Source organism: Protopterus annectens, chromosome 1.part1 (genome assembly GCF_019279795.1).
Source record: "Protopterus annectens isolate FY-2018-M chromosome 1.part1, PAN1.0, whole genome shotgun sequence".
Classification (NCBI taxonomy): Eukaryota; Metazoa; Chordata; order Ceratodontiformes; family Protopteridae; genus Protopterus; species Protopterus annectens.
The window spans coordinates 790,968,314-790,983,388 of NC_056726.1; the positions used below are offsets into that span (position 1 = coordinate 790,968,314).

A 15,075-nucleotide genomic window follows, 5' to 3' on the forward strand; every position below is an offset into this window, starting at 1 on the left:
TTATGGTATTCTGATGCAAGTCATAACTATCTGTATATGTACATTTGTTTTGGCACATTCAGTCATACTGTCCATTTTAACTTTAAAAATGCTACACACATTTGGTGATAATGTCTGGACTGGTATACACAGCTGCAAACAAGTATAAGTTGGGGTAGTACTCTTTCCGAACAAGATGGAAAATCCTGTCGCAGTGTATATGTATACACACACACACACACACACACACACACACACACACACACACACACACACACACACACACACACACACACACACACACACACACACACACACACACGCATATATGTCTGTGTGTGTGTGTGTATGTGTGTGTGTGTGTGTGTGTGTGTGTGTGTGTGTGTGTGTGTGTGTTCACTACAAAATTTCGAAATTCCAAAATCTTGAGTTTCAGAATATTGAGTTCAGAATGTCAAGATCTCGGAATCTCGAAATTGTGAAACCCGCAAAACACCACCCAACACACTAAAACATGTGTATGCAGGGGGCAAGCCCCCCTGCACCCCCCATGTGGGGGGTTGCGCTACCACTCCCCCCGCAACTTAAATATACCAACTCCATGATTGCAGTACAGCGAGGACAAGGGAAATCTCCCGGTCTCTGTCATATGATCTACGATCATATGAAATTCGAAGTTTTGAGCTTCAAAATTCTGAACGCATCCCGTGTGTGTGTCTGTGTGTGTGTGTGTGTGTGTGTGTGTGTGTGTGTGTGTGTGTGTGTGTGTGTGTGTGTGTGTGTGTGTGTGTGTATGTCTAAATTTTTTTAAATAAGAGATGTTAAGTGAAACAAAAGAGACTAACATAATAGATGTAGATTATGTTTATTGGAAATATTTAATATTTACAAAAGTAAACTTTATCACAAAGAGACAACAAAATGCATCTTATATAACTTCTGTGATTTCTTTTCTTTCTTTTTTTTTAATAGAACAGAAACAGACCCAACAAACTTAATCATTAAAAATAACATTTTATGTGCTAAATCACATTTAACACTACATTTCTTACAGACCCAGGAATATAAAAGCTACAACTAAATCAGAGTTTGTAACATCAGTAACAAAAATAAAACTCTTGTATTTTTTCTGTATTAAAAATGTGTGCATTTAGGCCAAAATATATTCTTCTCGGCAGAGAAAATACAATTGGTTTGTCATGCCAGGAAATATCTCTCTTTGCAGTTTCTTCATCTAACACAAAAGTGCAGAAAACAGCACCATCTAAGGAACCCAGTCACACAATGCACAAGCTTCACACAGTGTTATTAAGAAGTTCCATGTGCACAGTGAAGGAAAACCCATTACAAAATGATAAAATGCAGTGCTAGAATTCTGATCAGCCGATAGTACTGTAGTTTGCACAGGCTACCCATGTTGCTGATCTCATACGAACTCTTGACCATCACTTCAGATATATCATTTTGCTTCAGAAAGCAGATAATATCACCATGCTTTTGAGAATTACACAATATCATTGCAGTCTTCCTTTATTTTTTTCATCTCCATGTAATACTTGCGATTAGCTTCTGGGTATGTGACTTTGGAAAGTGGCAACTTGTAAATAGCTTTGTTGTTCGTTGTGAGTAACAAAAACAGCAGTGCTGAGAGGCAGAATGGCCAGGTGCAGGAAGGTAATCCAAACTGGAAAAAAATACCATTTAGAAAATCATTCTTTTTTATCATAACAAGATATTTGATTATTCATTTATAGGCTCAGAAGGTTCATTAGTAAATACTGGTCAATTAGTCTGCAAATTATCACATTCCTAGCTAATCAAATACTGTAGCCTGAGTTTTCAAGATAAACACCTTTAATAAATAATAATTCATTCAGTCCATTATGAAAGGTGCAAGTTATATATTTATTTACTTATTACACTCTAACCACATCAGAGCATGGGCTAGTCATAATTCAACACATCAGGATTGGCCCTTAATTCTAAAGCTGTGATTCATTCAGTGTTTTTATCATCTCTTGCACCATCAGGTAACTGAATTGCTCTTAACTGCCATCAGTGGTCATTCTCCCACTGCTTGCATCTGGATTCACCAGATGTTTCATAATATTTTGGAGAAATTCTCACAAGGAACTTGTCTAGACTATACAAAGCCCAATAACTTCCTAACATATGGTTGTCATCTTCAGCTCAGCTTTCTCTTCCTTTCCCTTGACAGTGAATTGGTGTTCTTTTCTGATTCTGTCCTATGTAGTGATGACCAGCTGCTCAGGCCACATAGGTCTTCAATGGATCCCTGCACTGACTACCCAAGTACTTGAGATCCTTTATTATAACTAGAGACTGCTTGGGGGCTGGTCAGTTCTGAGAGACCTATCAAACTGGTTTAAAAAAGACTGAAAGTCATGCAAGACATTTCATCTTCCCACATTCAGTATTTTAACAATGTTAAAACCTCCTCCTCAGGTAATCCTAGGAGCTATTGGAGAGTTACCACTTAAGTTGTGAAAAGGGCTAGACCCAACCCTTCCTTTTTCAGTGTTGTCAAGTCAACATTTACTAATTTTGCTGCCACTGCTGACAAATGCGATCAGAAATTCGAAGATATAGCCAGAATCTTCTATTATTTTACTTTCTACTTCAGAAATTACTGTTTCATTTCACTTAAATTTACTTAATCTGTCTTTCACTAAAAAAACAAAACAAAACTATAACTTATTTAAATGTAAGACAGTAGGATGTATCTCTAAATGTAATCAGGATTCACTGTTTTTTTCCCCCAATGATGGATATGATTTATTCCCACCCCCCACTGTCTCAAATGCAATCTAAGTGACTCACTTCTACAATATACTCCTTACAGTTTACTTGTTCATCCACTGGGGAATGGAAATTCCTAATCAATGTTTTATCAGATTATGCAATTCATGTACCAGACCAGGCATATCCAGCAACTGGAACATCCACAGAAGTTCCTCACTAAAAGAATACAGGGCGTAAGTAATATGTCCTATGCAGAACGCCTCAAGGCCCTATCCCTGTATTCTGTCTCCTACAGGCTTTTGAAGGGAGATCTATGCCGGGCATACAGGGCATTGTCAGACCCCACTCTGGTGGACCTCCTGCATATCCACAAAAACAGCACCAGAATTACCCATTTTAAAGACTTAAACCTTGCTTGTGATATAACTATGACCTGCTGGAGAGATAGATATGTATCCCAGAGGCTACCCCATCTATGGAACAGGCTCCCCATCCATGTGAAGCAGAGTTCCTCCCTAACCCAATTCAAGTGCAACTTGGAGAATTGGATGGGAAATCGGAAATTCATCCCTGGTTTGGCACCTATGTCTCAAATGGACACAGGTAACCTATAAATTGTTCATCTGCCAGCTCCATGCTTACACTTATCAAGGGTATCAGAACTTGTTAGAGATTTGGGATGCATGGCTATGCTTAAAAAGGCCCTTATGATGTCTGTTACCCTAGTAAACACCTATGAGCCTATGAACTTATGGGCTCAGACAACTGTATCTATCTTTCTGACATAGTGTCATACCTGGACTAGGCATAGAAAAGTTATCAATTTGCAATGCTGGTAACTTATTAAAGCTATTTCATTAACCACACACAATGGTACCTCCTATACTGAGCCAACAGATATTGCCAGTATACTGGCCAACAGATTCAGTGCCAACTTTACCCCCCCCCAAAGGACCAATCACAGTACCAGTAGATTGCCAGGCACCCAGTATTACAGCTGCACAGGTTAAAACAGCACTGTCCAAGGCCAATAATACAGCTTCTATAGGACCCGACAATATCCCTGGTAGTGTTCTACATGAACTTCAGAGTGAACTGGCACCTCACCTGTGTGCCCTGTTCAATCACAGCCTCACCTCAAGCTTTGTCCCTACTGAATGGTATACTGCTACAGTTATCCCTCTCCACAAAGGAGGGGTGACTGCAGACCCTGGGAACTATCGACCCATAATCCTGATGAGTCTGATATGCAAAGTTATGGAACGCATCATCATGGACCTAATAAACAAGGATATAGGGAATCTCCAAACTCTGGATCCCACACAGTTTGGTTTTGTGAAGGGTACATCATGCCTGCTCAACTTGCTTAACTTCTTTGAGTCAGTCACCAGAGCTGTGGATGAAGGCAAGGTGGTTCATACAGCCTACCATGATCTGGCCAAGGCTTTTGATACCATTCCTCACTCAGGAATCATAGAAATACTCACTAAGCTTGGCATCAAGCCCTATATCACTAGGTGGGTTGCAAACTGTGTCACATATAGCACACACAGTGTGAAAGTAGCTGACTCCAAGTCAGACTGCTTACTAGTCACGAGTGGAGTCCCACAGGGTTCAGTCCTGGGTCCTCTCCTGTTTGGTATCTACTTCTCTGAAGTCCAGGCCAACACAAAGGGACTCTGGCTGACAAAGTTCACAGACAATTGTAAGTTGGGAGCTATTATTAACTCCCCAAGTGATGTTGACATCCTACAGAATGACCTCACTGAAACCAATGACTGGTATCAGAACCATGGCTTTAAGCTCAATGCCAAAAAATGTGTTGTCATCCCCTTTGGGAGAAAACCCAGTTCCCATGAATTACCACATTGATGGTAGTCCACTGAACACAGAAGGGGTTATAAGAGATCTGGGAACACAGGTTGACAGCAACCTGTCTTTTGATCACCACATTGCCACTGTGGTCAGAAAGTCCTTCTATGTGGCACATTTCATTACTAAGGGTTTTGCATCCAAGAAGAAAGAGGTCATTGTCTCCCTCTACTCTTCCCTCATTAGGCCAATCATCAAGTACAGTGCCCCATTTGGCATGTACCTCACTAGACACCTGCAACAACTGGAGAGGCCGCAAAAGTACCTCACAAAGAGGATCCTATGCCTTAAACACTTGTCTTATATGGACAGACTCAAAAAACTCCAACTATTCTCTGTTTCATATCGCCTACTTAGAGGTGATCTCTGCTTGGCTTACAAAGCCATGTCTGACCCAGCTCTGTTAGAAATGCTACATTTAAAGAAATCACAATCCCTCTGCATCACATGCTCCAGAGACCTCAACCTCATTGCCACAATTAACAGAACATGCCGGGGGGACAGGTTCATAACTCAGAGACTGCCCATGCTATGGAACCGACTTCCCTTACATGTCAAGCAGAGCACCTCGCTGACCCTTTTCAAGAGAAATCTTGATGAGTGGATGGGAAAAAGAAAATTCACCCCAGGGATAACTCCAGTGGCTCTACTCAACAGAAGCACTGGAAACTAAGGTCGGGTGGCACTATACTGGGGTAATCCTATGGCTAGGCTTGTAAAGGCCCCAAGGCCATTAGCCTAGTACACACCTATGAACCTATGAACCCAATGAACATCTTTGAATTAATGGATTACTAGATGCTTATTAACAAACCAGTTAGCTTGATCTTGGCTCCACATACAGTTTTCTAACTACCTGTTCAGTTGATTGCAGAGAGCACCCTAGTTTGCCCCCTGTACAGGATCCGTGGGAGCATCTGTAGGCTGTACCTCTGATCCTACTCTTTTTACCTGCTCACAAAAAAACTCTTCTCTCAATGTTTGCAATATCAGCATCATCATTAATGTGGATATTGCAGTCCTATATTTGGCTTGTCCAGGTAGAACTCCTCTAAGTAAGCAACTTAAACTCTTGAGGATAGACATTTTATACGATAGATGGCAAAAAAGACAGCAATCCAAATAAAGAAGGCAGAGTAGACGCTTCAATAAATGCTCAGTTAGAAATGCACCAAGATTGCCTAATTGAGTTTGCTATCTTGGTGCATTTCTAACTGAGCTTTATTGAAGCGTCTACTCTGCCTTCTTTATTAGGATAGACATTTTATTAAAGCTTTAAGTGTTTCTCAACTCAGATAAACAAAATTCATACTTTCCATTATATCCACAACTGTAATGGGTTACTTTCACCCATTATGAATGCTGCTGCTGTCAATTAAGTTGAAGATTGTGCATCTTCAGATTAAAGGCAGTATATTGTTCCTTCAGAAATAGTACTTTCTCCTGTCATTGTGGAATAAAATCTCTAATATTACTTCATAAAGTCCTTCTATGTACAACACCACTTTTTGTCTCTACCATAGATTCTACCCTGCTGTTATGAACTTACATTTATAAGACAGTAAAAGGAAACAGTAAGTGTATGTAGTCTGTGTGTGTGTGTGTGTGTGTGTGTGTGTGTGTGTGTGTGTGTGTGTGTGTGTGTATGTATATATATATAGCTGTAGATATTTATAAATATACATATAGATATATCTATATATTTTAGTGTCTTAACAGTCCAGAGGATTCATTAAAGGACCTAGTGAAAACTATACAACTTGCTCTACAAAGGCCCTGAATGCAGATGCAGCAATGAAGATCAACACCGATCTATACTTCGCTGTCATCTGCCTTTAAGGGACAAGCAAATGAGCTGATAATGAGGTTTTTTCCTTGTCGCAGTTTATATATCTCTAAATTGCAAAATACTGCATCTTGGGAGCATTGGCATCCTTTCCTCCCTCAGTTACTCTCCCACACACACAAATACACATTCAAATTTAAACACACACACACACACACACACACACACACACACACACACACACACACACACACACACACACACACACACACGACACACACACAGCTTTCCAAATATCTTCTTCCTAAGTAGTTCCTCTATCCCTCAATCCCCGTACTAGTTTAAGTGCTGTTAAGGCACAAGAGTTTGCAGTACTGCCTAGTGTCTAGTAGTTCCCTGCACCCCAGTCTCTGTACTGGTTTAGGTGCCATTATGGCACAAATATAGTAACCCTGATGACAAGTGGTCCCCTCAACCATGTTGTAGACTTTGCTAACTTGTCTAAGGGTGTGTAGAGGTATGACAGCCACCCCAACGGCACACATGTACATCGAACTCACATACAGCCCCCTACCCACACCATCACACTCATACTCTTATCCATTCACACTCATATGCACGTACTTGTCTGACCACCTCACTTAACTTCCCTACTGCTACCTCCCAGGTAGACACACACTCACATGCTCTTTGCATATGCTCACTCACAGACCTCCCAACCCTGTCTTACCACTAAACTCTCTAGTACTTACCTCTGGCATGATGGATGAACACATTTTTTGGCCATATTCACTACCTCGATGCTGATCTATATATCTGAACAATTTCATGAATTGCTCCACATGTTGATGCCTTCCTAGAGGCAGTTCTGGTAGAGAGAGAGCACATGGCTAATTAGCATATGCCTCTCCCCCAGACTGCCTCATTAGTGTACAGTATGGCCACACAGATAGCCCTGCACTGTGCTGCACATCTTCATGGTGGAGCACTGTGGTAGGGCTGTCTCCGAATTAAAAAAAGCTTACCTGACATGTACACGAGGTAACCATTCTGAAGTCCCTATATACATGTTCACACGTGTGGGCACACACATAATGTATGTATACATACATACACAAACCACACAAACACAACACACACACAGATGTTTTGTCTATATGTTTTCTGTATAATTATAGATACAGATGCAAGATACACATTTAGAGAAAATAGATTTGCACAATTAAGTATCTGTTATTGATCTTACTGTGCTATTTATGAATTTAGTCACTGCATTCTGAATATTGCTGGATATCTTTTTTTGTTTTGTTTTATGTTGTTCTGATTTTACATAATTTCGAAAAAATATACAAAGTATTGAAAAATAAGAAAGACCACCAAACATCACAGTTGATGTCAGGATCTTAAACATAATAGCTTAATGTATTTGTTTATTAGGTCAAAGTGATACTATTTCAGAAAGCTATTTAAACAAGTGTTAAAGTACATGTTAAAATCTTACCACAGACATCATTTGTGCTAGAGCTTCTCCCAAGTAAGCGCAGAAAAATGCTGTAGGCAAAAAATAAATATGATTTTCAATTAACTCAGAGAAACAGCAGTTTTATTTTTTTAAAGTACTGGTGATATTACAGACTGCATGACTAAATTGAAGTTTATTTATGTAATGTATCTTCACAACATAGTCTGAACTTTTTGGGCTAAGGCCTACAATTATAGTCTGATGAACTAAAAACTTTATCATTCAATATGATTAACATTCTCTATGAAGTAATAAAAACAATGTCTTTGTTACCACCTGTCATTCTGTCCCAGTTACACTTACAGCGCTCATACAATAATGGGTTTGGAGGGCGGCCTAATGGTTAAGGTGTTTGCCTTACAAACACAAGGTGCAGGGTTTGAGTCTCACAAGGGATAGTTGGCTAGACTTAAAAATTGGTTGCAAGGGCAATTAGTCTAGTACTAATTTATGAACGTATGAACCTACCATCTTATGGCTAATATATATGAAGAAATATGGGTAGAGGAAAGATCTGGACCTCAACACTGTGCCTCTACTGTGATAACCTTAATGAATGCAGGCTAGCCAAAGTATTTCCTGTCCTTAACATTGTGGCTGATCTGGTGCTACAAAACCCTGACAATGACCCAGGTTCGATTGGCATCTCGAGTGGCAGGGAGGGATGGGAGTGGCCATCCTGGGGTTAGGGCGGTACATGGGCATCTCAAGACAATGATCCCTGGTGGAGGCTGGGGATGTTGCCAAAGGAGGAATGGTCAGTGGGGATTGTCTGAGCTGCAGTGGAGGCAAGGCAATGTGCCAAAGATCCCACACTGCACACCCCCCCAGGACTGTAGCACACTGCCACAGAAGGGAAGGCGGAGTAACAGTTTAGGCCATAGTAAGACCCCCCCCGGACATAAGCCCCAAGCCACCAAATTGCTTAGATTCAAAAGTATTCTTCCATTTAATACATGGCATTCCAGTCTGCTGTTTTACATCCACTCAGCAAGTAAACATGTCTATTTTTAGGTTACATGTATATGGTTTGAATAATGTTACTAAAAAAACAGAGAAAGAAAGACTCATAAGTGGCTGTAGTTTATAGCTGTATACTAAATTTTACTCAGATTTTCTACCAGTAATATGTTTTCCATTATTCTGCCAACTATAGTTAATAAACAAATTGGAATGCGGCCTTTAAGTATATTAGTTTTACTGTTATGTTTTTGACTGGTACCACTGAAGCATATTTCCAGTCTGCTGGAATGGAAGCTGAAGACAAACATTGAACAATGATGCAAATGTTATATAAACAAAGCATATAGAGTAGACATACATACCACAAGCTATAGCTAGTAGGTGAGTTTGCCATGTAAGGGCATAGAACATTCCTCCTACAGCAATGCAGGCCAGCACACTGTTATAACCCCACAGGCCATTGTATATTTTGTCAAAAGGAGATGACAGAGACAGCCCTAAAAAGAAAAAAAAAAAAAAACAAGAGAAGATTATTGTGTTTTACTTCCAGTCCTCTCTCTCAAACATATAAATTCTTATATGTGTAAAAGAACCTATATATGTATTCATGACTGTCAAGTAACATTTTACGAATGTAACATATTATATAATATTTTACTAACTAAATGTTTTGCCACATTTTATGTAAAAAATGCTGCTGTAATTAATTGTCATTACCAAAATTCAAAATATGCTGCATTTTTGTAATGTGTTTATGTCAAAAAGTCACAACTGAATTTCATATACCTAAAGGCAACATTTTTTATACGTAATAATCAGATAATACTTTGATATTGTTGATTGTAATAATTGTGCACATTTGTACCATTTTACCCAGTTACATTTTCTACTTTGCTTTTTCTTTTTTTTTTCAATATTTGGTTTCTTAAATTACACAAACTGAGATAGCAACTGACCAATGTAAAAAATAAGAACATACAATACAATAAAAAAGGACTACCTATAAAGTTTTACAGATACACAGATACAGTGCCTAAGAAATACAGTTCAGAAGCACTCATGAATCTCCACTGTCCATGTACATTGTAACACATGTTGTAGTAATAATAGTGTCTGCAGAGTAAATGAGATTAATGTTAATAAATTGACTATTAAAAGCAAAGCAAGCACATAAAACATGGTTAGCAATATATTCAAAAGCTACATAAAACAATCAGAACTCTTTTTTTCCCTATAACAGCAGTACTGGAATCTGGAGTCTTCTGAGTGGAGACATGCGTGAATGGGTGTACCTTCGTTGAAGGTTGTGTGTCAGGGCTGGCAACTCGGCACGTAAAAATCTACTGCCAATCATTAGCGGACCGGAGTTCTGCTGTGGTGACCCCTAACCGGGAAAAGCCGAAAGACACAACAAGTCAAGTGAATTCTGGGTTTGTAGCAGTCTAATGCACAGAACACATCTTCCATTTGCTATAGTTCACAGAACTTTAAGTGTATATTTAAACTGATGTAAAGTCATCTTTGTGAAAACATATTACATTGACTGTTATTATATCGTGGATTCTGCAGACAACATCAGTGTCCAAGATAGGGTTGCATCTCTTTAGGGAACAAATCTGTATAAGTTCCCTAAATAAATGTCATAATTTTGAGATCTTTGCACCTGCTCTCAAGGCTCCAAGGGTCTTGCTATTACCCTCACCCTTATTCATTACCTCAAGGGGTGAAGACTGAGGGACAAACCCTTGAGGCTATCACCAGGTAGAGTGAGGCTTTGTAAATTATGCCCTACTATCTGGTTACTTCCTCTGCTGTTGCACAGTATGCAATCACATTAGTATGGGAAGCACATCTGCAACCCTTACATTTGCCTACTGAAAATCTCCTGCCCTCCACCGGGGGTGCCATGCACCAGTAAGTCTATGCCCCCCCCCCCCAAAAAAAAAGACAGTTGAAAAAAATCAGCTTTTTCATTTCTCCCATCTCACTAGCCCTCTATCGTGTGGGATGCTAATCATAGATAGGTCACAGACATCATCAAACTATCTAGATTTTTTCACTGTTTATCCTCTTCAACTTAGTAATCAACCATATCTACCAAACAAAAGTCCCTTTCATGAATGACCCAGGTTGTTAGAATGTTAACATTTATTCATGTTATATACATAGGATTAAGGCATCTAAATGTTTAATAAATAAGGAAACAGATATTCATTAAGTACAGAAATGAATAAGGGCAAAATCTTGATATAAGAGTGGGAACTATAGCATTGTGAGGCGGGGATTTTCAATCTTACCTTTCTTCCCTTGTGGTAGCTGCCCTCCCATGCAATGTCTCCAGCTGACTATTAGTTGTGCACATACACATAGGTTCATAGGTTCATAGGTTTATACTAGGCTATCTGCCCTAAGGCATTTATAAGCCTAGCCCAAATTATTTTGGCTTACGCCACCCCTTATATGAAAAAATACTGTGCCCATTAGTTTGTTGTGCCTCTGTCCAGCAGTGACCCAGAGATGATTCCCGGGGTAAACCTACGATCTCCCATCCACAGGTCTAGATTTCTCTTGAACAGAGTCAGCGAGGTGCTCTGCCTCACATGGACCGGGATTTTATTCCACAGCATAGGGAGTCTCTGAGTGATAAATCTATCCCTCCAGCACGTCCTATTTATATCCGTGCTAAGGTTTAAGTCGCTTGCTCTAGTGGTTTTGGTGGATTTGGATTTTTGAGGTGGAGCATGTCCATTAATTCCGGGTTGGACATGGCCTTGTATGTCAGGCACATGTCACCTCTGAGCAGGCGGTATGCGACTGAATAGAGCTGGAGTTTCTTCAATCTGGCAGCATATGACAGATTTTGGAGTCCCTTTATCCTTTTGGTAAGGAACTTTGGGGCCTCTCCAATTGCTGCAGATGTCGGGTGAGATACATCCCGAATGGGGCATTGTACTCGATCATTGGTCTGATAAGTGAAGAGTACAGGGGAACAATGACCTCACTAGATCTGGATGTGAATCCCTTCATGATCAGGTGGGCAATGTAGAAGGTCTTTCTAACCACTTTAGCAATGTGAGTGTCAAAAGAAAGGCCACTGTCAACCTGGGTCCCCAGGTCCCTGATAACCTCTTCTGTGCTTAGTGGATTGCCACCTATATGGTAGCTTGGGGTTACCTTGTTTTTCCCGAAGGGTATGACTATACATTTTTGGTGTTTAACTTCAGGCCATGGCTCTGGCACCAGCTATCTGTTTCCGTGAGTCCCTTCTGAAGGATATCAGTGTCCGATGCACTTTCCACTATGGCCCAGTTTGCAGTCATCTGCAAACTTTGTCAGCCAAAGTCCTCCCATGTTGGCCTGTACTTCTGAGAAGTAGATGCCAAACAATAGGGGCCAAGGACCGAGCCCTGTGGGACACCACTTGTGACCGGCTTGGAGTCTGACACAGCGCCAGCAACTCTAACCCTGTGGGTTCTGTCCTTAAGCCAGTTTGCAACCCATCTTGTGACATATGGGTTTACATTTAAGCTGGTAAGTTTTTCTACAATACCCGAGTGGGGTATTGTGTCGAAAGCCTTTGCAAGGTCAAGGTAGGCTGTATGGACTGCCTTTCCTTCATCAATGGCCTTGGTGACTATTTCGAAGAAGTCGACCAAGTTCAAAAGGCATGATCTTCCCTTGACAAAGCCAAACTGGGTCGGGTCCAATGTCTGCAAGTCCCCTATATCTTTGTTTATGAGCTCCATTATGATCCTCTCCATAGCTTTGCAGACTAGACTTGTTAAGCTTATGGGGCGGTAATTACCAGGGTCCGAGAGGCGCCACCTTTGTGGAGTGGGACCACAGTTGCCGTCACGCCACTCCTTGGGCACGTATCCTGTGGTAAGGCTGAGATTAAACAGCTGCCTTATGTGCGGGTTTAATTCCTCATTTAGCTCGTGTAGCACACAGCCGGGGACACCATCCGGTCCCATTGATGCTGTGTTTTTAGCTTTAGAGAGAGCAGCTTTCACCTGCGCATTTGAGATGTCCGGGAGGCTACACTCGGCTGGGATAGTTATCTCTCCTTTAGGGGAGAGGGGTGAAGTTTGCACTGAACCTGTCTGCCAGTATGTTGGCAATGTCTGTGGGTTCAGTGATTTTGTATCATTTTGGACTAATTCTGAGCATATCTGTGAGTTTCCACCCAGGTTCCTAACATAGCTGAAAAAGGCCTTATGATTGTCCTTTGAATCCATGGCAATTTTTCTCTCAAAATTGGCCTTAGTTGATTTTATGAGTGCTCGTAATTTTTACTAATAATGATCAGGGGTGACTTCCCTTTTATGGATTTTGTTCTATCATGTAATAGCTTTCTCCTCTTATTGTAAAGTTTGTTAATGGCTGGGGTCCACCAGACTGGACGTTTGCCCTTTGTGGAAAGAGTCTTGGTTTTATTTGGGATTGCCTGATCCATGCAGTCCTGGAGGTGTTCATAGAAGGCATTTGTAAGGGCTTCCGCAGCTTGGGTTGTGGTTTCCTCTGACTCAGGGGCCTTGAAGGATACCACACCAGTCTTGAGTAGTGTGAAGTTTGCTTTAGAGAAGTTCTTCACTATGGTCTTTTTGTTTGGGGTGGGGCGGGATGTGGATTTCCAGTGAGATTAGTTTATGATCAGATCTCACCAATGAGGGATATACTTCGGTGTGGAGCATTTTGTCCCCATGTTTGTGACAATGAGATCTAGTATATTTTCTCCTCTCGTGGGAACAGTGACTAGCTGTTCCATGGCATTTGAATTTATGAACTCCAGGAACCGTTGGGCTAGAAAGTTAGGGCTTGAGTAATGTTCCCAGTCTATATTCGGGTAGTTGAAGTCACCCAATATGATGGTGTTTGGAGATACATTTATACCCTCCAGTGTCTTCAGGAAGGCTGTGTGGGGTTCCTGAGTTTGAGAGGGTGGCCTGTAGCATGCTACAATTTGTAGAGCAGTTTTGCCTATTGTTAGTTGCACCTGGATGGTTTCAAGCTTCATGCGTTGCCACCAACCTGGAGGTGTGAGTATCCTTTATGAATATGGATACACCCCCTCCTTTTGTGGAGTGGTCCGGGTTTTGGGGCCGGAACGCATGATATGAGGTAAAACCTAATAGTGCCGGTGTGCTCTCAGGAGCCTTGAACCAGGTTTCAGTTACAGCACAGACATCGATGTTCTCCATACTGAGAAGGGCCTCGAGTGCGTGCATTTTGAGATTTAGACTTCTGGCATTGAGCAGCATTACCCTCAATTTCTTCCCATTTTTGTTTTCTAGGGTGGTAGGTTTAGAATTTGAGCCTTGCCTAAAAAGGCACTATGGGGTGGCAAGAGCCTTAGCCAATATCCGGAATCCCAGGGTGACAGGTGCAAGCCGTCCCTTGCGAAGCAGCGTGGCTTGTCAAGCATGTCATCCCAGGCAGACAGACACTGGATCCCCTTTGAATGACACCAGACATTAAGCCAATTGTTAAAGCTGATCATCTTGTCTCTATATTGTGGCATCATTCTTGGTGAAGGAAGGATACTGCTCAGGGTTAGGGTCATACCTGCCTGGGCTACATAATCAGAGAGCTCCTCTATGTCTCTTTTCATGCAGTCCAGGGAGGTGCGTCTCAGGTCGTTCACACCAGCATGGACAATGACTGTGTCATATTTGTACTTGCTGTGGAGTGACCCAGTGCTTGTGTTATGTGGCGGATTCTAGCGCCCGATAGGCAGCTTACTGTGACCCTCTCCTTGTTCAGCCTGGTGAGTGGGACGTCAGTGTGTCTGACTATGGAGTCACCTATGACAAGTATGTTTGGTGTTGTATTTGGCCTTAAGGGCTGTGACTGCTTTGCACACTGCTTTTGTGGTTTATGTGTTGCTTTTGGGGTGTCTTGAGGTAGCAGTTGTTTGGGTGTCTGCTTTGGAGGCCTCTGCTGTTTAGGTAAATTTTACTCAGAGCCTCCGAGTATGTCTTTGTGTGTTTATGTGTTTGATTCAGTGGAGTGGTAGCATTATGTGAGGCTGGTTTTGTGGTGTGTGTAGTTGCCTTCTCCTCCTGTCTGGTCTTGCCAGTCCTGAGTTGAGAGAGCTCAGCCTCCAGTTTGGCTAAATAGCTGCATCTCTGCCAAGTATTTGTGTTATGTGGGAGGAGGAGAGGGTTGTCTGTGTACATGAGGCAGTTAT

The 15,075-nt window shown here is 41.3% G+C and overlaps 1 protein-coding gene across 3 annotated transcripts in view; it reads right to left on the bottom strand.

Annotated features, from left to right (window-relative positions):
• Nucleotides 1–828: 828 nt before the first annotated feature.
• Nucleotides 829–15,075, bottom strand: part of LOC122807165 (urea transporter 2-like) — a 235,351-nt gene continuing 221,104 nt past the window's right edge. For all 3 annotated transcript variants that reach the window (XM_044078200.1, XM_044078209.1, XM_044078215.1), the window contains 3 exons: nucleotides 9,248–9,382; nucleotides 7,902–7,951; nucleotides 829–1,663 (listed from right to left, as the gene is read on the bottom strand). In XM_044078200.1, the coding sequence (XP_043934135.1) occupies nucleotides 1,484–1,663; nucleotides 7,902–7,951; nucleotides 9,248–9,382 (365 nt within the window). In that variant the 3' untranslated portion in view covers nucleotides 829–1,483. The remainder of the gene's footprint in view (nucleotides 1,664–7,901; nucleotides 7,952–9,247; nucleotides 9,383–15,075) is intronic.